Genomic DNA, 23,211 nt, shown 5'->3' on the forward strand with positions numbered 1-23,211 from the left:
CCAGATGCTGTGATGTGGTTGGAGAAATACAGCAGGAAAATTGACCTTGTCACTGATAGAAGTGATCAGAGAAGCATTTGTGGGTTTTCCTTTTGGACATTTCTTCTTAAAACACCAGAGAATGAGACAGAATCCTGGCTCTGCTCCATCTGAGAGAGGGACAGTGCTTTTACTGTTTGTGGCTTGGCTCTAGAGTACCACCAGTTTGGACACACGTGATCTAAAATTTTTCCCGGTGCGACTAAAGATTTTCCCTCTGTGGACCGGTTCACCTGACAGATCTTCATCCCTTCTCCTGTGTCCTTTCTCCTCATTATAAACACCTTAAATATTATAAAACACACTTAAATGATTGTTTTAACTAATAACTAAAATAAAAAAAAGCGTTAATTAACTTGCTCTCACTTCTGACCAGGCCGCTAAAGCCAGGCGGAGCTGAGGTGGATGTGCTCAGGTCACACTGGTGCACAAAAGTCGCACAGTCAGAGGGCCCATGGTCAGAAGGCCCACGGTCAAAGGGACCGCTCACTATGAGCCCCGAAGGAGTGAGGGCTGTTCATGTGTAAATGCCCTTTGGTGAAAATGACGAATGGAAGAGGCCTGGGTGTTTCTGGAAACATTCCTCACACAGGCTGTTTGTTAAATATGGACATATTGTACCATCACATAATGCACTTCCATGGCACAGTGTAAAGGCTGTATAATGCACAGGAACAGCTCAATGCAATGATCATTTTACACACGCTATGTGAAGGCATGACTTTACATTTCTTGCTGTTAAGAATGTGGAGCAAGAGCAAGAACGCACAACTCAAACTCCTAAAAGCACCTTCAGGTCCTGAAGCTGACCGCTGTTTAGTCAATTTAAATCCATGTGTCCAGGACGAAATCCATTCCTTTGGAAATAAAAAAGTTTGAAGAACTCCACAAGGATATTATTCAGCTGCGCGTGCGTAACACTGTTGGTCCAATGTCTGTCCCGGTTACAGAGTTAGCAGTCCTCTGTGTTAGCGCTTGGTTAACGGTGTGTGTGATCTTCGGTTCACAGGGATGGCCTGATTCAGCTGAACTGAACCGCGTGTTCCCGTGTGCTCTGGTCTGTGGTTTTCTGCTGGCAAAGACACCTGCCGCCCCACCACAAGCTGCTTTGTTCAGTCTGAATCTCAGCCCCTGGTTTGGGCACAGTCGGTTTGGACCTGTGTATCTTACACTTTAACACTAGAGTATTAACAAACTGTATGTGTGCTGATCGTCATACACGTGCATTTATTTACTTTTATAGTCCAGTGGCCAAATATGCAGTGAGAATATGATCCGAACCAACTGAAAAATAAAGTTTGCATTCGATTTGGATCAAACAAGCGAACTTTAGCACTTTTGTTGTCTGAATACACCCCAAATTTGGCATTTTTCATGTATTTGTGAATGAGTATTTACTTGTAAAGTGCAGCATCAAACCTGCAGATCCTCCACACTGAAACTGCTGATACGCCAATGAAAAAAAACTAGACTGCAAACAATGTCAAAGATCAGCTGTTGAAATTGCAAGTAGGGATGGGACGATATTAAAATTTAGATTGTGACCAAAATAATCGCCTGACTTGTCGCCTCACAATTGCCTCACTTTGCAAACTTTGCAACCCTTTTTACATGGGATGTTATATTCCACTAAAAATGAAATAAATTGTTTTTAATCAACAAAAATCACAATTTTGCTGGCCCAAAATGATCTAGCATTCCCACAAAACTGATTCATCAGAATAAAAGTGCTTCATCGATGGTTTTGCCACCTCTAAACAGGGTCTTCATTGTATTAGAACATAAAGTTCAACATTTGTCCTTCAAGACACTTTCTTTTTCATACCTTTTTCTTTTATAACCAGCACATGAGAGAAAAGGCTGTGCTCTGTGCATCTATGACTGAGGTTAAGCTAACTGCGTATTTGCATACTACTTCCTGTTCTGATGCACCCAAATGAAAATCTTAGGCGCATCAGTGCACCCAACTCAAATTGTCCCTCCTCCCCCACCATAGCCTGCACATTTCGTGGTGACTTTATTTAATTAGCGCTGGCAGCTGAAGCGCAGCAGATAAGCACTGAGGGGGAGGGGACTAAAACAGAGACTGAACCGGGGACTGAACCGGGGACTGAACCGGGGACTGAACCGGGGACTGAACCGGGGACTGAACCGGGGACTGAACCGGGGACTGAACCGGGGACTGAACCGGGGACTGAACCGGGGACTGAACCGGTTATAATTTGGTGTATAAGCTCTCCAGAAGAGTTATCTAATCCAGTTGCCACATCCTATGACTAAATCTAGTTGGTTTAAACTTAAAATGCCTCTCTCTGATATGAATGGTCACTACCTAAACCCCAGCACCTGCAGCCGATCATGAATCAGTGCTAGTGCAGCCTCTGCAACTCACTGAGTGAATTCTGGAGGTTCTGAGCTTTGACATGAGACCTGTCCATAAAGTAATAAAGATAATCACTTGTGTCTTTATCTGCAGGGTAAGGCTCTGGACACACAGGTTCAGTTGTGATTGTAATCAGGGATGCACCGATCTGATACTGGTATCGGATATCAGCAATGATCCAGAAAAAAATTGCTGAAACAGCTGTCAGTTTCCAAATATTGGTTCAGTCGATATCCTGGTTAGAAATTGATGTTATAAGATTATTTACTGGTCGTAGTTGATCTAGAAAGTCTCATGAAGTTTGAATTCTTATTTACACAGAGTTACTTGAGTGTAGTTACTTGAGGAGTAAATAACAGCTACATTACACATTTTAAGACAATAATTGCTGCTTTCAGTCTCTGCACTGGTATCGATTGATATCGGCAGATACTTAAATGCTATAGTATTGTAATCGGTATCGGAACTGAAAAAGCTAGATCCCTGCATCACTAATTGTACCTAAAACTGTTCCTTTAAATCTGTAAAACTGGCTTTACTGTTCATTCTGATCCTGTCAAACTGTCGGCCATTTTGATGAAACTTTAACTCGTTGTAATTAGAGACGAGCGTTAATGGAGGTCAACTGCTTTTGACGCGAGGCACATCTGAGCCACCTGCTACGGAGGGATTAGCATGAGCGCTAACGGGTCACACGCTAACGATCGCTCATCAATAGCACCGCTGCACAGGGGTCACGACCTCTGCTCCCCGGGTCAAAGGTCAGGCCTCAAAACAAGGCGCTAATCAAGTGGAGCAGAGCGGCACACGACCCAGAGTCCTGTAACACAGTGAAATTTAAAGGGTTTAATAAAGTCACAGGCATCAGGGCTGTTAACTAGAGCTGGAGTTTGGATCAGGGTTAGACTTGGTTCTTGTTAAGTAAGACACATTGTGCTTTTGTCTGCTGTATAGTTATAATCTATAATAATAATTTGCATTTTAAATCCCATTATTGATCTAAAACATCTTAATAAAAGTCAGTTCTTGATAAAAAACTGCACTTCCAGGCCTGAGTGAAAATACAAAATGATCACTGCACTGCATCAATGCATCACTTTTTTCCTCATAATGATCGATCCAGATTTTCAATTTTGCTTTATCTTATCAAATACAAAAATGTTTTTTCAGTAATAATTTCCTGAACATGAACTACAATCTTTTAATACTTTTTTTCTTCCTCCAAACAAAGTCTTGTCTGTGTCACGTGTTTTCACTGACAGAGAACTGGCTGTAGACCTCTCCAGTATAAACCCCCAAGCTGATCACTGACCACTAGACATGTCTGACCCTTTGTTAAAATTAGATTACTTTCACAGCCTTCTGCAGCACAGATTCCTGCCTGCCTCTTTACATACTTCACCAGAAATGCCATCACAACAAAGTGCTGCTCTGCCAGACCATGCTGACAGCGCCCCCTGTGGGTAGATACAGATCACAGTAGAGAGGAATGGGATTTGTGATAAAATAGATACCCAACCATGCTGAATACTCCAAATTTTTGTTTAAGGATTAGTTCTGATCTAATCTTGGTTCAGTCTTTGTTCAGTTCTATTTCAGTCATGGTTTAGTTTTGGTTTAGTCCAAGGTTAGCTCTAGTTTAGTCTTGTGTGCATGTCCTCCCTGTTGTACTGTGTCTCCTCCTCTCAGTAGGGTTGTGGGTTAGATTCTTGACCTCTCTCAGCTTCTGTTTTTCCTGGGGGTCAAAGGGCACAGACAGTCTGCTCCTCTGAGATTACCCAGAATGCTTTACTCACTATAGGCAGCAGCCTGTGGGAACTATTATGGTTCAACAGCAGCTCAGAGACCAGGGACCGAACTGGGGACCGAACCCAGGACAGAGCCATGGCCATATGGTCCAAACCTGGTCCAAACCTGGTCTAAACCTGGTCTAATCTGGGTCTAAATTTGGGCCTAAACTCTAAATCTGGGTCTAAATCTGGGTCTAAATCTGGGTCTAAATCTGGGCCTAAACCACAACGCAACCATGACCCAACCATGACTAAAACGGCTCACAGTACTAAAGAGCTCCGTTTCTGAAAGATTTCTTTTTCACTTCTGTTTTGCAGGTAAATATTGGTGCATTTTAAACCAAATGATTCAGTGATTCAGAAAACACCTTTTACAAACGTGCCCTAGAAACGTTCATAAAAAGCTTTGAGCCCAAACAGAATCTGGTGCAGTGAAAGCCCCATTACAACAACAACAACAGGCTCTTTAAACCAATTAAACCAGGACGCCTGTACTTCTATTACCTGTAAAGACTGCACCAGGGTAGGGCTGCTTTTAACACAGCTTTGTGTGAAGAAAGAAAGAAAGAAAGAAAGAGAGAGAAAGGAAGAGTAGAGCGGGGAAGAAGGGAGCGAGAGCGAGGAAGAGAGAGATGATGATGACGATGAAGAGAGAGAGAAGAGAAGAGGAGAGGGGGAGGTAGAAAAAGAGGAGCGAGAGATGAAGAAGAGAGAGTGGGGGTGTAGAAAAAGAGGAGAGGGAGAGAGAAGGGAGGAAGAACGAGAGGCATAGAAAAAGGAAGGTTGAGAAGGAGGGAGAGAGATAAAGGAGGAATAGAAAAAAGAGAAGGGAGAGGAAGCTGAGAAAGAAAGAGGAATAGCAAAAAGAGAGGAGAGAGATTGAGAGAGAGAAGGAGAGATGATAGAGAACGAGAGAGGAGACACGGGAGAAATGGGAGAGAGAAAGGAGAGAGGGAGAGAAAGGGAGAAGTAATTACAAAGAAAGGAAAGAAAGAAGGAGGAAAAGAAAAAAAAACAAGTAATTACAAAGAACTATTATTTCCTTAGTTTGGAGGAGAAAGGAATGTAATGAAAGTGAAAATGTGATATCGATTTGAGGAGGAAGAAGGACTCAATAAAAACAAGATGTCCAGCGTGTTCAGGGCAAAGATCATGTTAAGTTTGTTTGTTGTTTAATGAAAGTAACAAAAGCAAAACATCGACTGTGTGAAATGTAATGAAGGTGAAGCCAACAGTGAGTCCAGCTGTGGTCGGAGAAGACTTAAAGGAGATCTATTGTGTTTGTGTCTGCTTTATAGTTATAATCTATGACACCTGGGGATCATTATGATATAATTTGCTTATTTTAAACCACAATATTGATATTTTTGAAGTACCATAATTTCCCTGTAGTTTAGATCTGTACAAATGTGTTCTGAAATATGATTCTTGTATTAGTTTGACAATTCAGATTTCAGTCTTTTCGTCAGTTCTTCTGGACGTGTTTAAAATGTGAACTTTGAACAGATTATTAAAACAGAAATCGCAAATCTAATCTTAATCGCATTGTCAGAAAAATCACCATTAGTAATATTAACCTATCCAAACTGAGAATCCAAATGTGTGAGGCTCATTCTGGTTTCTGATTGGATAATTGTCTTGAACCAAAACGCCAGACTATAACATAAAACAATAGGACATCATGCCCAATGTTTTTTGCAGTTAAGAATAAATCAGCATTATTTTTGTTGCGTTCAGGATGATGTATAACTTGTGTCTCTTTTTTCATGCATATTCTTACACTTCTCTGTTCTCTTATGTTATGTCAGGGTGGACCCGATCCCGTACGACACGCCTAAACCAGCCTCTCACACGCGTTTCGTCTGTATCTCGGACACTCACTCTCGCACCGACGGGATCCAGATGCCCTATGGAGACGTGCTGCTCCACACTGGAGATTTCACAGAGCTCGGACTGCCCTCAGAGGTCAAGAAGTTTAATGACTGGCTTGGTAAGACTTATTATAAATACTATAATCCTACTAATACTGTAAATACCACTGTAGATACTATACTATACTACTACTAATGCTACTGCCAACTACTGCTACTAATATCACTACTATTACTTCTATTATAACTCCATCCTCAGACCTAAATCAAAACATGGAAAACAATGGTGATAGCCAGTATGCTAATTGGTGTGAGAGTACCAATTAGGAGTTGAACAAATATGTTTAATATGACTCACAGTTCATGTAGCTAATCAGACCCAGCCAACCCAACAAACTGTAAACAAATAGGTTTGTTAGTTTCAGTGTAGTTAGCTCCTCCCTTCACATAGATATAAGGCAGTGTCCACCAGAAATCTGACTAGAACTGAAGAAGCGGCTTGAATGAACAGCCAAACGTTTTTACTCTAAAACCTTTGTCCAGTGACAGAATAGAATTTTTCTTTTGCTGTTATTACTATTGTTACTGCACCGAGCTCATGCAGCTCCTCTGAAGTCAAGAAGTTCAATGACTGACTCAGTAATATGCTTGCAATTCTGTTACAATTGTATATACACTATACACATAAAAGAGAATGATTGTAATTTGAATAAAAAGTCGCTCACACTCGCCCAATTGAACCGTGGATCAGTCTGTGATTATGGCCCAGCCCTGTTACCATGTCATTTACTTTGACTATTATTTGCTCATAATCCAGTTTGTGCGTTTTACATCAGACATCACTCTGCCCTTGTCCGTTTTCTCACGTTTATAAATAGTTTAAATACATCCTTTTCACAGAGTTTGAGCAAGTATTTATCAGTAAAACATTAGGACTGCAAGATTAATCGCAATCTAATCAAAATCGAAATTTGAACCGACACAATTGGCAAATCATTTTTAAAGTATCATAATTTCTCCACAAACAACAAACTCTCCTGTCTTATTCTACATAAAAGTGTCTAACCCTGTAGTTTAGATTTGTACAAACATGTTGAAATGTGATTTTTGTATTAATTTGTCAGTTCAGATTTCAGTCTTTTTGTCAATTTTTCTGGATGTGTTTAAAATGTGAACTTTGAACAAAAACCTTTTATTAAAACAAATTGTAAATGTAATCCCAACTGCAACCTTGGTCAGAAAAATAGCTCTTTTTAATTTAATAGTTAATAGTTTAATTATGATTTCTCTGGTTACAATAGCAGCTTCAGCACTTGCAGCTCCAGATCGGGTAATGTTCCAAATTTCACCCAGGACCACACAGCAGCACACTTAAACTGTGTCTGCCTGAAGTGTGTCGGCTGTGACCTACGACCCTCAGCCCCTCTGCCTCGTGACCTCTGACCCCATCCTGTCTGCGGTTCACGACAAAGTGCTGTTTAATGGAGTCTAAAATCCCACACAGGAGCAGCCCCGGAACGCAGCACGGAGCAGAGAGCTATCGATCAGAAACTGAGCAAAGAGGAGGCATTATTAGACTATTATTACATGTCGAACACAAAATTTGCATATCTAAACTTGTAACCTGTAGTTTTTTCACTTTTTTAATACCACAGAGATGTCTTTAATAAACTAAAATTTGAATTTGAATCATGATTTGTTCTTGATAAATCCACAATACTAATAAAAGGTAATATGTCAAGGGTGCTTTTCTCTCAACTGGATTTAACAAAAGATTGGCAATATGTGGAAGTGTAGGCTTTACACTACAGTCTATGGTAGAAGACTGTATTGTATAGAGGTTATGTACCGACATCATTTCATTTGAATAACACTCCTCTTCTTTCTGACTGAGGTTCTAAGGCAGACTAAATGTGCGTCTTTGCTTTTTTGGCCTAATTTTTGTCCGTGGAGCTATTGTTGTTACCTCAAATTAGCTTTATACAGCAAAATTCAAACAGATAGTAGTTCTTCGTTGTTGCTGTGACTGTGCAGAGCGTAGTTAGCTTGTTAACTAATGATAGGCGAGCTAAGGGACACTTCAACTCGTGACGCAGCAATTAATCCTCAACACACAGACTCAGAACCGTGTTATTTCAGGAGAGAAAGGATCAGTTCAACTGTGTCTGATCCATAGACTGTATATATAAATAGACATAGCTAAGGTGCTAGCCGCTGCGTTCCAAATAGGAAATGATCTCAGGTGTGCTTCCGGCTCCATCGACTCTGGCTCCAATTCACTTTACATTGAGAAACTGTCACCCCTCTCTCTGTAACTGCTGCAATGAGCCTCATCATCATGGTCTTAAAATGTTGATATTGACCCACTCTACGAATATTATATGAACATTAATAACAGACAAATCCGGCATCTTCTTTCCCAGAGGTTGCTCCCGCTAGCATTAGCAACAGAAATGACTACGCTGCTAAGCTCCTGCTCCGTGCTAAACCAGTGGTGCAGACGAGAAGGGGCGTTACCTTCAACAGCCTTGCTCCAAATTTGCCCATTTTACTGCTAGCCTCAATTAGCTTAATTTGACGGGAGCCTAATGCTATGGGTGACATCACACTCACTTAGTGCACTTTTTTTATACAGATCTGATCCCGAAGTCTGTGTCAGTGATAAATGTGAGTGTAGTCTGCAATGTTCTGTTTTTTAGCTGCTAGTTTCACTCTTCACCGGTTTTCTATTGTTAACTTGATTTTCTTGTTTTAGAGTCAAGGACAAACTAAATATTTAGCAGAGCTGTAGACTTTTATATTTGTTATTAGACTGTAGCAGCTCTGTCACATTTTACATGGGTTTGAGCTAAAAAATTCTGAATGTGGTGGTGTCATCTGCATAACCTCTATACATTTCTACATATTATCAATCTGGGACAGCTCATTGAAACCGTTCCAGAAAAGCGGAGCGTTCAGATAAATAAAAGAAAAGCTGATTGGTCAAAGCATCAGAACAGTGGAGCAAATAGAGACATCAAACCTTTGTTAAATCCAGCGGAGAGAAAACCACATGGATCTTTCCTACTAGATCTAGATCGTCCAATAGGCTGAAGTACAGTTTTGGTTTGTATGGCCCCTTTGCCTTTTGTTCTGCCTTTGATTCGAAGGTTGGCAATTTGAATTCCGCACTCAACATAAACATAGTTAGTAGGGCAACTCCAGGTCCTGCAGATGAATATTGTTGTCCTTGGCCAAGACACTTAACCCCGCACCCCCAGTTTGTTGAATGGGTGAGTGGTTCTTCGATGTAAAGTGCATCGAGTGCCTTGGACTACTGTCACAAGCCCAAACACTGGAGAGCTACAGGGTGGCTTCTAGTGAATATCACAGGAGTTCTAATTTTTGCACCTACAAAATAACTACTTTGAATATGACCACCCACCTCTCTGCCTCTCCCCTCTCTCTCCTTTCTCCCCTTTCTTCCCTCCATCTCTCCTCTCGCTCTCCTTTCTCCCCTCTCTCTCCTGTCGCTCTCCTATTGCTCCCCTCTCTCTCTCCTCTTTTTCCTCTCTCTCTTGTCTCGCTTCCCTTTCTCTCCCCTCTTTTTCCCCTCTCTCTCGTCTCACTCCCCTATCGCTCCCCTCTCTCCCCCTCTCGCTCCCCTCTCTCCCCTCTCTCTCTACCCTCTCACTCTCCTCTCGCTTCCCTGTCGCTCCCCTGTCTTTCCCGTCTCGCTCCCGTCTCGCTCCTGTCTCCCTCCCATCTCCCTCCCATCTCACTCCCCTCTCTCTCCCGTCTCCTTCCCCTCTCACTCCCTTCTCACTCTCCTCTCGCACGCCTCTCGCACGCCTCTCGCTCCCCTGTCGCTCCCCTGTCGCTCCCCTGTCGCTCCCCTGTCGCTCCCGTCTCGCTCCCGTCTCGCTCCCGTCTCGCTCCCGTCTCCCTCCCGTCTCACTCCCCTCTCACTCCCCTCTCTCTCCCGTCTCCCTCCACTCTTGCTCCCCCGTCTCCCGTCTCACTCCCCTCTCTCCCCTCTCTCTCCCGTCTCCCTCCCCTCTCTCTCCCCTCCCTCCCTTATATGTGCATGTGCCAGAGGTTTACTTAACCGGCTGCTGCAGGTGCACAAATACTCGGCCAGAAAAAAAACTGTGAATTTATGACCGAAGCTCGACCCACTAACAGAGCACAACAGAGACGAACACAGACAAACGCAGAGCAGAGAGGGGAGACCCAACAAAGTTACTCCATAAATAAGGGAGGACAGAGGAGGAGATAGGTGAAGTTAGAGAGGGGAGGAAGGAATGAGGGGATGAAGAGGCGGAAAGAGATGAAGGGAAGAGGAAAGTGGAGGAGGAAGAGAGGAGAGGAGAAGGAGCGACCGCAGCAAAGAAGAAGGGAGAGGAGGAAGGAGGGGAGAAGGGAGAAGATATGAGAGAATGAGGAGAAGGAGAGGGTTAAAAGAAGGGGGAGGAGGAAGAGAGAGAGGAGAGGTGTAGCGAGTGCAGGCAGGCGAAGAGAGGAGGATGTGATGAAGAGAGAGGAGAGGGGGAGGATGAAGAGCAGGGGGAGTGGACAGGAAGAAGAGGAGGAGAAAAGAGGAAAATGAGGAGTAACTGGAACAAAGGAGGGGGGTGAGGAGGAGGGGGAGGGAAAGAAGGCTAAGGAGTGGAGGAAGAGTGATAGAAGGGTAGAGAGGAGGGGAAGGGATAAAGAGGAGGATGAAGAGGCACGTCTCGGTGTGAGAGACAGAGAGGCAGAGTCCGATCATGCCTCAGAATCTGACCTCTGGGACAGCTGACCTTCAGGAGTTTCCAAATTAGACATTTTACCCAGGGATAAATCACACATGTGTCTGGAGCTTTAAGCCCCTGGTCCATCTGTCTCCTCTGAGCCGGCGCCATCGTCACAAACACATTCATAATATGGACATCAAAATAGTGACACACATTTTGGACTTTGTTTCCTGCCCAAAAACATACCTGCAGTTGTGATGATTATTATTTATGTTTTGATATTAGGATTCTGTTCAAAGTTCACATTTTAAACACGTCCAGAACAATTGACAAAAAGACTGAAATCTGAACTGACAAACCAATACAAGAGTCACATTTCAGAATATGATTGTACAGATCTAAACTACAAGGTTTGACATTTTCATGTAGAAAAAGACAGATTTTATTTGTGGAGAAAATTATGGCACTTATGCAATTGCAGCCTTTGTGATTTGCTAATTGTGTCCATTTAAATTTTGATTTGATTTCGATTTGCTGCAGCCCCAGTGCAATGAATCCAATTTCAATCAAATCAAGATCCAATTGTTTGTAACGGTCAGTGATTCAGTGGCTTGGGCGTTTTAATGGATGTCTACAGCCAATCCTCTGTCAGTAAAAACATGCGGTTTGGAGCAGACACAAGTAGTCTGTCATGATAACGACTATATCGACTTAGTGTTTAATATATGAAAGCTGGAACAATATATTTTGGGGCTCGGTATTTATCATGTGTACATTTTCTTTGCAGCAATGGTTAGATTCTTCATAATTTTTCTTATAATACGGTGAGATTTGAGCTGTTGAAGGTTGAATAAATAACTTGAATGGCTAATTATTAGTTCATTCTGCTATTTATTTGTTGCAGTGCATACATTTTTATGATTCTGTCTATTTAAAAATCTGTTCACTGGGATAGTACATCAGTGGCATAAAGTAGTTTCAATATTATCGCTTATGGCAGTGTTTCTCTGTATCAGTATATCGTGCTTCAAAATGTGTTAGATGTCAGATGTGTTGACCTGGTTTATGGTTAATATCTCTGTAATTAGATAGATAGATAGATAGATAAAAACTTTATTAATCTCCAAGGGAGAAATTCAGGTGTCCGTCAGCAAACGCACACTTGCACAAACACACACAATAATAACAGTAGAAACAATAAAATATTACTATCAATAGTATAAAGTATTCGTCATATAGAAATTACAGTTCATATCAGGCAGATCTGTTAAACAGCCTGATAGCTGAAGGGACAAACGACCTCGAAAAGCGCACTGTCCTGCAGCTCAGTGAGAGGAACCTGTTACTCTTATTATTACTCTTAATTATTGGGCCTATCCACATGAAACAAAAACTGGCACAAAGTTAAATGTCTTCTCTGTCTGTATAAATAAACAAAAGTGAGATTATTTTTTCACAATAGCTTTAGAAAGTGGTGTCATTATTCAACCCCAAAGACGTGATGTTGTCAGGTGAAAAGACTTAGGCCATAACATAAAAAAGATAATAAAAAGGATAAATGTGCCATAGAGTTATGTAGACCCCTGTCCTCCGTCTAAAAACATGACATCGTCAACCGTGAACCCAACCTATTTAGGGCCCTGTTGTCTTTCCTAAGGACACAGATATAAGTCCACATAGCAATATAAAATAAACAATTTAATGTTGAAAGAAACAAAGAAAGAGTGCACAGGAGACTTAAAACCTCTAAAATGGCTGCACACTCTGTTGCCGTTTACCCCACAGCTCCGGGAGCTCAGAGATGGAGAGGTAGTCTGTGGTCTGTGGTCATTGGCTCATTTGACCTTCAGAAGTGGAAGTCCCAAACTCCAGACAGTTTAACCTGAACATAAATCACTGTGTTCATAACAGTACAGTCTGGGCTCTGTCTAAAAGATGGAGTGTTTGAACCAGGACTAAATCATTCTAAACCCACACAAAGCAGGTCTAAAGCAGGTCTAAAGCGGGTCTAAAGAGGGTCTAAACCGGGTCTGAACCAGGTCTAAAGTGGGTCTAAAGCGGGTCTAAACCAGGTCTGAACCGGGTCTGAACCAGGTCTGAACCAGGTCACCAATGCCCTCAATATACTATTCAATGTCAGTATTTTTCGCAACGCAATTGAGAAGCGATTAAAGATTTCTCAAACATGAATCACTCCAAAATACAACTTCAACTAAAAGCTCTAAAAAGTCAATTTTTTGGAATAGGTCTGATTTAATATTTGATTTTTTCTCAATTCTCAGTCTATGGGAAAAATAAATGAAAACTTTCAGAACCAGAGCAGATTTCAAATTGGCCGGGACTGTGAAGCTCTATAGACTATAATTAAATATCAGAAAAGGCTTAATGTTGTATTTAAAGCTTACATAACAGGTCCCCTCTTTGTTCCTCTTCTCACCTGCTTAAGTCTGACCATGTGTTTCTCTGCCCTGTGCCCTATACACCTGCTCTTTCTCTCCTCTCAAACTCTCAAACTCCCTCCTCCCCTGTGCAGTTTGACCTCCGCAGGCCACCGTACGTCTTTTCTCTCTAACAGGAAAAGACACGGCCATTTATCAGAGCGCTCAGTTTTCCTCCGTGCCCCTGCGCCTCGAACGCAGCGTGATTAGTTCAGGGTCAGGGCTGAGAGCACGGAGCACTTGGCACCACTATATTTCAGCCTGGTTAAATGGAGGGAGTAAGAGAGGGAGGAATGTAGAGGAAGAGGAGAGAGGGATGCGCAAACATGGGGGAGAGGTTGAGAAGGGGAAGGAGGAGAGAAGGAGAGGGGGAGGAGAGATAGAAGAGAGGGGGCAGAGGAGAAGGAGAGAGGGGAGGGGGATTGTTGTAGGAAATAGAGGAGAGGGGAGGAGGAGAGAGGGAGAGGAAAGGAGGAGAAGAAAGAAGAGCGGTGAAGGGGGATAAGAAGAGAGATGAAGGGAGAGGAGAGGAGAAGAGGGAGTAAAGAAGAAAAATAGGGGAAGGGAGATAGGAGGAGAGGGGGAGGAGGGAGAGATGGAGGGAGGAGGGGGTTTCAAGGCCGAGTATAAGAGCTCAGACCAGGGACAGACCAAGGACCGGGACTCTGGACACAATAACAATACATCACACTGAGGTTAGACGTAAACACAAAATATATCCACTGTCCAGAGCTGAGGGTCCAAAGAGTGAGAGGGATGTTTGAGCCAGAATGGGCTTTAAAATGAAACCTTACAATGAACTCTCAGAAAAAATTCTAAAATATGACATATTCACTCTGAAAACTCTAACCGTTGCGAAAGTGAGTGTGTTAGAAGAACGCACAAGTTTATTTTAAAAAATTTCTTTATGAGTGTTTTGTCAAAGAATATGTCAATTTTTGGAAAGATTTATTTTTAAAAAGTGATGTCTATGAGGAGAAAAAAATGCAATACTCCATTTAGTACAGACAATTTTTAAAATTGATGTGTTCTTGGTTTTGCTTTTGTCTGATCCTAACACTTTCTCCTCTTTTGTCCAGGGGGGCTCCCATATGAGTTTAAGGTGGTGATCGCGGGGAACCACGAGCTCACGTTCGATAAGGACTTTATGGCCGAGTTGGTGAAGCAGGATTATTACCGTTTTCCCTCAGTGTCCAAACTCAAACCCGAGGACTTCGATAACGTTCAGGCTCTGCTCACCAACTGTGTGTACCTGCAGGACAGTGACGTGACGGTCAAAGGCTTCAGGATATACGGAACGCCATGGTGAGTACTTATACATAGAGCTAATATACAAAACACACCACGGTGAGTACTTATACATACAGCTAACACACAAAACACATCATGGTGATTACAACAATATTATACATACTACCACAGTAATAAGACATACCAGTATTTATTCTACCATTATATTGGCAGGGTGCCTCACCAACAGCAGACTCTGCCTTGTCAATCAAATTATGCAGCGCTAATCACCTTTCGTCAACCTGCTCTTCATAGAAATCCTTTCCGTGTTTTATTTCATACTTTGCCTGCCTAATCCAGTCCGTCATTCCCAGTGATCTGTTCCAGGTTTTGTGCTATGCTGTAGTAGGGCCATGCACAGGCAGCGGTAACAGCGCTCTTTCCCAATAAACTTGATAGGAACTTGACATCTCAGCAGTAATTTATACTTTATACTGGAGTTTGTAGTTGATAATAAAATTACCGTTTTTTCCAGACTATAAGTCACACTTTTTTTTCATAGTTTGGGTTTTCATAGTTTGGCCGAGGGTGTGACTTATACATAGATGCAATTTATATGTGAAATTAATAAAATATATAATTTCACATCTTTGTTATTGTCACACTGTACTGTACACTGCACACTTATATTTTAGAGCGACGTATAGTCTGGAAAATATGGTAAATATATTACATTAATGCTCAGTGGCACTTTGCTAGTTTAAATATGCAACTTTGTTACTTTCAGTCAAAACAATCAAAAAAAATTTTAAATGTTTTTTGACAAATCCTACTTGGCTAATGACCTAATAGTTGGCTGTGCCCAAGCACAGCCAATCAGAGCACTGCTTTTTGAGCTCACTTCTGTTTGACGAGAAAAGCGACAGAGGATGAAGAATTCAATGGATTTACTGATTTAGTGAGTGAGATTGAGAGTAAACTTGTTAGCTTGTTTTTATATCTGATTAATTGTTAATATCTTAAGTTAACATACCAGACACGTTTGTTGTTTATGCTTCATGTAGCTGAATAAATATAAATATGTTATGCTGGTGTACTGTACTGCTATTTAGCCTATTTTACTGTTGTTGTTATTATTATTATTATTTGCTTTAAAAGATAAAGTGTCCAATCTTGGCCTTAGATTTTTGTAAAATAAATTTTACCAAGAAATGCGACTTACAGTCCAGTCTGACTTGTATATCATTTTTTCTTCATTATTATGCATTTTTTCTTTGGTGCGACTTATACAACAGAGCGGCGTATAGCAGCAGTGGTCTCATTTTGTCACAAACTACAGCTTTTATAATAAATTCAAAATTTACTTAGGTTTAAAAGGCACTAGTTAAACATTGGAGTCTTCTGGTTTGGTTTACCCTCCGCCTCTCCTCCTCAACTGTTTCTCTTCCCCTCCCTCTTCCACTGCCCCCCTCTCTTGTAACAGTCCCCGAGGTTAAGTGCTACAATCTGACCTCTTCCCCTCTCTCCTCTCCTCATTCTCCCTCCTCTCCTCATTCTCACTCCTCTCCTCGTTTTCTCTTCTCTCCTCATTCTTTCTCCTCTCCTCATGCTCTCTCTCCCCTCTCTCTTTTCTCATTCTCTTTCTCTCTCCTCTTTCTCTTTCTCTCTCTTCCTTCTCTCTCACTCTCACGCTCTCTCCTTCCTTTATTCTCTCTCTCTTTCACACTCTCTCAGGCCAAACAAACTTGACCCTTGTTTGTCTCTCACATAACACTGCCGCTGAACTGTGCACACTACAGACCTCTGGGTGTGCTCTTCTGTTCATGAGCAAAACACTTCACCCTTAGGTATTTAGTCAGGACTGAATCATAACTGCAGTGTGGAATTTTGAGGCCCTCTCTCTATCTTGTCTTCTTTTTTCTCCCCTCTCTCCCCTCCTTTTCTCTCTGTGTCTGTTTGTCTAAATAAACTCATGTGGGTCGTTCTAAAATTAGTCTCTGCAGCTTTGGCCCTTTGTCCTGAATCCTGCAGCATCAACAGACAATACTAAATCAGGGCTGGACCAACCGGGACCGAACCGGGACTGAACCGGGACATAATCGGGGATGAACCAGGACGAAACCAGGACGAAACCAGGACGACACCAGGACGACACCAGGACGACACCAGGACGACACCAGGACGACACCAGGACGACACCAGGACGACACCAGGACGACACCAGGACGACACCAGGACGACACCAGGACGAAACCATAAATAAACCAGGACTAAACCAGGACTAAACCAGGACTAAACCAGACCTTTAAAAGTGTGAGAGGTTAATAAATTTAACACAAACAGGAAGTTCAACAAAAGAGCACTTCCTGTACAAGTTTACGACCTTCAAGACAAAAATAACACAACTGAAGGTCTATGATGGCAGGGCATCTAACACATGGGGATGAGGGAGGACGGGAGGGCATCTGACACACAGGAGGCTGAGATGGACAGAGTTATTCTGGGTGTAAATGGGTGTGACCTTTTGCAGCTGAATAAATGAATGAAAAGCGTGTCTTCTGTAAATGACACATCTGCATCTCCCGGAAGGACGTGTCTGTTCATATCGCCCCAAAGGACAGGCCTCTGTAATGGGGTTAAAATGAGACACATTATGACAAAGAGTGCAATGACAATACAATAGATTCTAATGGACAAATGCAGCAGTAATGTACAGTTTGACCATCGCTGGACACTGCATGAAAAGTGTAATTTTTTGATGAGTGTTGTGATTAGTTTTAGCTTTATTTATCTTAAAAAATCTCATGCATTTCAGAATTTGTAGAGGTCTAAACTACAAGGTTAATAGCTTTTACGCAGAATAAGACCCCAAGGAGACACAAGGGGATGGCGTCTGACACACAGGGACATTTCAGAACATGTTTGTAGAGGTCTAAACTACAGGTACAACAATGATTTTCTGTAAAAGAATATATATTTTGTTCTTTGCAGAGGACATTCTATTGTCAAATTGTAAAAACTCTATCTGGATAATTGCCTTGGTGTAGTGGTCTTACTTGGGACCTGGTCTAGACCTCGTTTAGTCCTGGTTTTGAGATGACTAATAACTTTGGTTTTACCCTCATTTAATTTGTAGCAGCTATAAAGCATTGCATTTTTGGTCACTATTCTTTTTAACACACCTATTTCATTACTAAAAGAAGGGGTATTTTATATATATTTATTTAGATATTTAGATCACCATGTTACCTTTTGTTTTGAAAATGCTATATTCACCCAAAACAGCATATTAACATTTTAATAGGTTTCACTTTCATTTTTGACTGAGTCTGAGTCTCCCTCCCTTTGCTCTCCATGCTAACTCACTCCCCCTTCAGAGCATTATCATAACACTATCAGTGTGCATCCCACTAATGAAACTACTGCACATCACATTAGGTTTGTGAAGTTTTGTATCATGTTTTTGTATATTTATGGAGAATTGTCGTGTGAGAGCACGGGTGATGTAAGCTTGCTGAGCTTTGCACAAAATTGTGCAGCTAACTGTAAGGAGGATTCAGATAGTGCTCAGGAGAGATCACTAAAATACTCAAACGTGCATGGGTGGCAATAAACCTCTTCAGGCATGTTTTTCTTGAGGGAACAACATTATAACATGGTAGAAATCTCCAAAAAGTAAATTTGGCATATTATCCCCTCTTTAAGTTATGATTGCAAATTAAATGTAAAACATTTGTAGACATATGCATCCCATCTGGTCTGGTCTTGTTCTGATCTGGTTTTAGTCCTGGTTTAGACCTGGTCTTGGCTGGTCCATATGTTGGTATGTCTCCAGGGACTTGTGCTGTCAAAACTCACAGCTTCATTTCACTGAATCTTCCTCTGGGAATTTAGATGTAAAATGCAATGTGATATCTGCCCCTGTCTGCCCCTGTCTGCCCCTGTCTGCCCCTGTCTGCCCCTGTCTGCCCCTCTGGCTCTGCCCCTCTGGCTCTGCTCCTCTGGCTCTGCTCCTCTGGCTCTGCTCCTCTGGCTCTGCTCCTCTGGCTCTGCTCCTCTGGCTCTGCTCCTCTGGCTCTGCTCCTCTGGCTCTGCTCCTCTGGCTCTGCTCCTCTGGCTCTGCTCCTCTGGCTCTGCTCCTTTTTTCCCCAGTGTAAATAATTATACTTTTAATCAACAGCTACTCTTTTGTCTTGTCTGACTAAATTGCTAAACAAATTCATAAAAGCTTTTTGTTAATGAATGTATTTTTTTGCCAATTAGTAACAATAACAACAAACCTTACAGTGTCTCGTTCCTGATTCCAAACATCTTAATGAACCCTGAGTGGGCGTACCCTCTTCTGCCTGTCCACATGTTTTAAGTTTAAAGAAAGATGGAGAAATGAGCAGAAATCCAAATGAAAGTTGTGTGTCTGTAACAAGATTGATCTACGTTCCAGTTAATCGTTTATTATTTTAATTATGTTGTCAGAGAATTTCATTTGATTAACAGTGTGGTGCCTAAAGTTGTACTTCTGAGAGAGAGTTTTAAATCATGCATTTAAAAAACAGCACTCTGCTCAGTATAAGTCCTGTCTTAGTCCTGTCTTAGTCCTGTCTTAGTCCTGTCTTAGTCCTGTCTTAGTCCTGTCTTAGTCCTGTCTTAGTCCTGTCTTAGTCCTGTCTTAGTCCTGTCTTAGTCCTGTCTTAGTCCTGTCTTAGTCCTGTCTTAGTCCTGTCTTAGTCCTGTCTTAGTCCTGGCCTAGTCCTGGCCTAGTCCTGGCCTAGTCCTGGCCTAGTCCTGGCCTAGTCCTGGCCTAGTCCTGGCCTAGTCCCGGTTCAGTCCCGGTTCTGATCCTGGTCTTGTCCTGCTGTAGACCTTCTCTAGTTCTAGCACTGTCCACATACTAGTCCTGGTCTAGTTCTGATCTGGATAGTTCTGATTCAGTCCTTGTCCATTCCTGGTTCATCTCTGGTTCAGCCCTGTTTTAGTCTTCTTGTCCAGTTGTACACCTGGTTCAGCTCTGGTTCAGCCCTGGTTCAGCCCTGTTTTAGACTTCTTGTCCAGTTTAGTCCAGCTTTAGTCCAGTTGTACACCTGGTTCAGCTCTGGTTCAGCCCTGTTTTAGACTTCTTGTCCAGTTTAGTCCAGCTTTAGTCCAGTTGTACACTTGGTCCACTCCTGTTATAGTAGTCGTGGTTTGGTGCTCTAATCCAATTTTAGTCCAATTTTAGTCCAATTTTAGTCCAGTTTTAGTCCAGTTCTAGTCCAGTTCTAGTCCAGTTCTAGTCCAGTTTTAGTCCAGTTTTAGTCCAGTTTTAGTCCAGTTTTAGTCCTGCTTTCGTCCTGCTTTCGTCCTGCTTTCGTCCTGCTTTCGTCCTGCTTTCGTCCTGCTTTCGTCCTGCTTTCGTCCTGGTTCAGTTCTGCTTTAGCTCTGCTTTACTCCTGGTCTAGTCCTTCTATTCCCTGGATGCAGTATCGGTGTCTTTCCTCGTTGCCTTGGTCATAAATCACAGCTTCTTTATTTTCGTTATTAATATTAATTCACTGCACCACACGACCACAACTCCACAGGCAAGAGACGGAGCAGAGGAGAGGGGCAGAGGAGCAGAGGGTCAGAGGAGGAGAGGGTCAGAGGAGCAGAGGAGAGGGGCAGATATATTTATTTTCCTCCTCTTTGCGTCTCCTCGTGTCTGATCGTCTCTTGTTAATAAAATCCGACAGGAGCAGAGGAGGGACCGGGCACTGAAGCGTTTTAGAGGAGCTTTAAAAATCCATTATGTTTGAAACGTGGGCGAGACTGGCTTTAAGAGAAGTCTGCTAATTGAACCACCGTCTGTAAGAGTGGAGCTTTTAGACAAGTTTTTATCCCAAACATTTAATTCAATTTGAAGGAAACGACTTTAAAAGTGCACTATGGAACTTTTCTGCTGAGGTTCACCTGCTTGTCTCCATGGGTATAATGTTGCTTTTTCTGGAATCTCCCATGGTATGACATTAAACTTCTATTTTTCTTTTTGTTGAGTTTTTATATTGCAAAAAAAACCTAATTAAAATATATCGAAAAAACATGCATTCCTATTGTGAGCCTCTTGTCTCCATGGGGATAGATAAGGTTAATGCCATACAGTGAAACATTTCAGGTAAAGCAACAACATCTCTATGGAAACGAGCAGGTTGCAGACTCTCCACCAAAAAATTATACCGTGTCTCTTTAAACCAGGTCTAATTTGGCCAAACAAGAGACTAAACCACGGACTAAACCACGGGCTAAACCACGGACTAAACCACGGACTAAACCACGGACTAAACCACGGACTAAAGCACGGACTAAAGCACGGGCTAAAGCACGGGCTAAAGCACGGGCTAAACCACGGACTAAACCACGGACTAAACCACGGACTAAACCACGGACTAAACCACGGACTAAACCACGGGCTAAACCACGGGCTAAACCACGGGCTAAACCACGGGCTAAACCACGGGCTAAACCACGGGCTAAACCACGGGCTAAACCACGGACTAAACCACGGACTAAACCACGGACTAAAGCATGAATATAACTTGGACTAAACTAGATCTAAACCATGGCCCAAATAAGGATTTAACCAGACCAAATCTTCAAGGAACTTAAAGCCATAATATGTAACTTTTAGCCAAAAAAAAAAAGCATGCAAGCCCACTCAGAGCATACTCTGAGTGGGCTTGCATCTCCACAAACCTGACTCTTTTCTCCTGATTGTTTCTATGGAAATGTTCTTTGGCTAAAATATTCCACATAAAACATGGCAAAAAACATGCTCTAAAGTGGTTTTAACTTTTGTATTTCCATGGAAACGTGCAGGTGACATGCCAGATCCAGAAAGTTACTGTATCTTTGTTTTTTCATTTGAAAGTTGTGGTTCTTCATTTTGCGGAAATTAATTCTTAAGTTTCAAATTTTCTGTGTTCTATCCCCTAAACAATGAAACACAATGGTGAGAGACTTTCCTTGGTCTCATTCAGAATCTGTTATTTTAACTTGTGGTGTTTATGAGGTTAAAGTGTTTAGAGAGAGGTGTTTGGTCCTGATAACCTCTGGTCCCGGGGCACAGGAAGGAAGTCACACATTTAAACTGGTCAGAAATACAACCGAACACGAGAATGACAACTGAACAATGATTCTATTCACAGAGCACAAGCTGAGAGTGTTTGGACAACTCCAGCACAAGTGGGTTTAACACTGTTTCTAATGGGGCTGTCACTAAAAGATTCATGAGCACAGCAACAATATGTGTCGCTCAACCATTTTAAACAGGTACAGAGGCGTTAACATCTGAGAGAGGTTGAAATCTGAAATTTTACACAGAATAAGAGACACAGGGAGGGCATCTGACACACAGCCATTTCAGAACGTTTGTAGAGGTCTGAACTGTAGGGTTAGGCTCAGTTGTTTATTGCACTGAAGAACATAGAAAAACATGTGCCCTTACAGTGAGCGGCCTTGCATCTCCACAAACCTAACTATTATTTGGCCTGAAGGACGGCTGCCTCCTGCTTGTTTCCATGGAAATGTTGTTCCTTCGGCTACAATAGTCTACAGTCGGCATAAAACTCAATGTATATAATAAGAATATCTCCATGAATAATGTTTCTAAGTATGGTTTTAACTTTAACTACATTTCTGTCTATATCACACTCCTTTAACTGTACCTGTTTAAAGTGTTAGTTAAAGCTGGTGGCCACATTTCAGATTGACTCCATGCTGTAATACTGAGTTCCTCTGGGTGGTTATTTTTCCTGTGGTTGTGAAGCACACAGAGAAGCAGCAGTTTCTCACAGCTCTGACACGCAGAGGTCAGAGGTCATCGGGAGCAGACAGAAGGATCAGAGGTCACACAGAACAAAGACAATGAGACGAGTTTAAATGAGATAAGTTTAGACCAAAGAAAAGCAGGAAGTGACAGAGACAGACTAAAGAGGGTTAGGGCGAGAGGCTGTCTGAGTCTGAACTGGGATATTTAAGATCTGATCATTATTCAAATATCTTCTCTAAGGCTAACAGAATTCAGTATCTTCGGGCTAAAAGCTCTTTTATCTAGCCTAATTTGAACAACTATAGCGTTTTCTTTGGACAGAAACTAGATTGTAATTGCTAGTTACCATTACTGTCTAATAGTTCAGATAAGACCTTGGACACACAGGCAGCGACAGACATATCGGCCGATATGATTATTCGATATCATGTCAGCCAATATCGATGCTTGCTGCTAATGTTAAATACCTTCTTTTTTTTTTTTCTCATTTTTGATTAATGACTCAAAATGGAACCAGAACAGTGTTATATGGGTGCATATTACACAAAGATGGTAACTAATAATTTAATATTCCAGAAAAATACATTTTTAAAGTTCATTTGTGATCCTTACTTTAACTGAAGGTAAAGTTGTGAGCCTTGCCGTATATATCGGATATCGGTGTCACTCAGAAAATCCATATCAGCCCATCCCTACAAGCAAACATAGGGCATTTTCCAAATATGGTGATTAGTCATTAATCAATCATATGAGATGTAGTTAGTGTGTCCAAGGCCTAATGCATAAATGGGGTCAGCTTGACCATGTTTTTGTTTCAAAAGCATTTTGTAATACGTTTAGTATTAGAAATGTTGTATAAACAAAAATATAAGTGTCTGTTGTACTGTTGTCACAGTACTAAAACTTCAAACTCAATACCGATTCCAATACCACAATGATATAATGAATAAAAAAACACTCTTTTGACA

General features: G+C 41.8%; 1 protein-coding gene across 1 annotated transcript in view; it reads left to right on the forward strand.

The window, feature by feature from the left end:
* The window catches only part of mpped2a (metallophosphoesterase domain containing 2a), a 41,971-nt gene that overhangs the window by 9,754 nt on the left and 9,006 nt on the right, over nucleotides 1-23,211 (forward strand). The window contains exons 3-4 of the mRNA XM_033991695.2: nucleotides 6,021-6,202; nucleotides 14,316-14,541. Of these exons, the coding sequence (XP_033847586.1) occupies nucleotides 6,021-6,202; nucleotides 14,316-14,541 (408 nt within the window). The remainder of the gene's footprint in view (nucleotides 1-6,020; nucleotides 6,203-14,315; nucleotides 14,542-23,211) is intronic.

Source organism: Periophthalmus magnuspinnatus, chromosome 3, assembly GCF_009829125.3.
Source record: "Periophthalmus magnuspinnatus isolate fPerMag1 chromosome 3, fPerMag1.2.pri, whole genome shotgun sequence".
Taxonomy (NCBI): domain Eukaryota; kingdom Metazoa; phylum Chordata; class Actinopteri; order Gobiiformes; family Gobiidae; genus Periophthalmus; species Periophthalmus magnuspinnatus.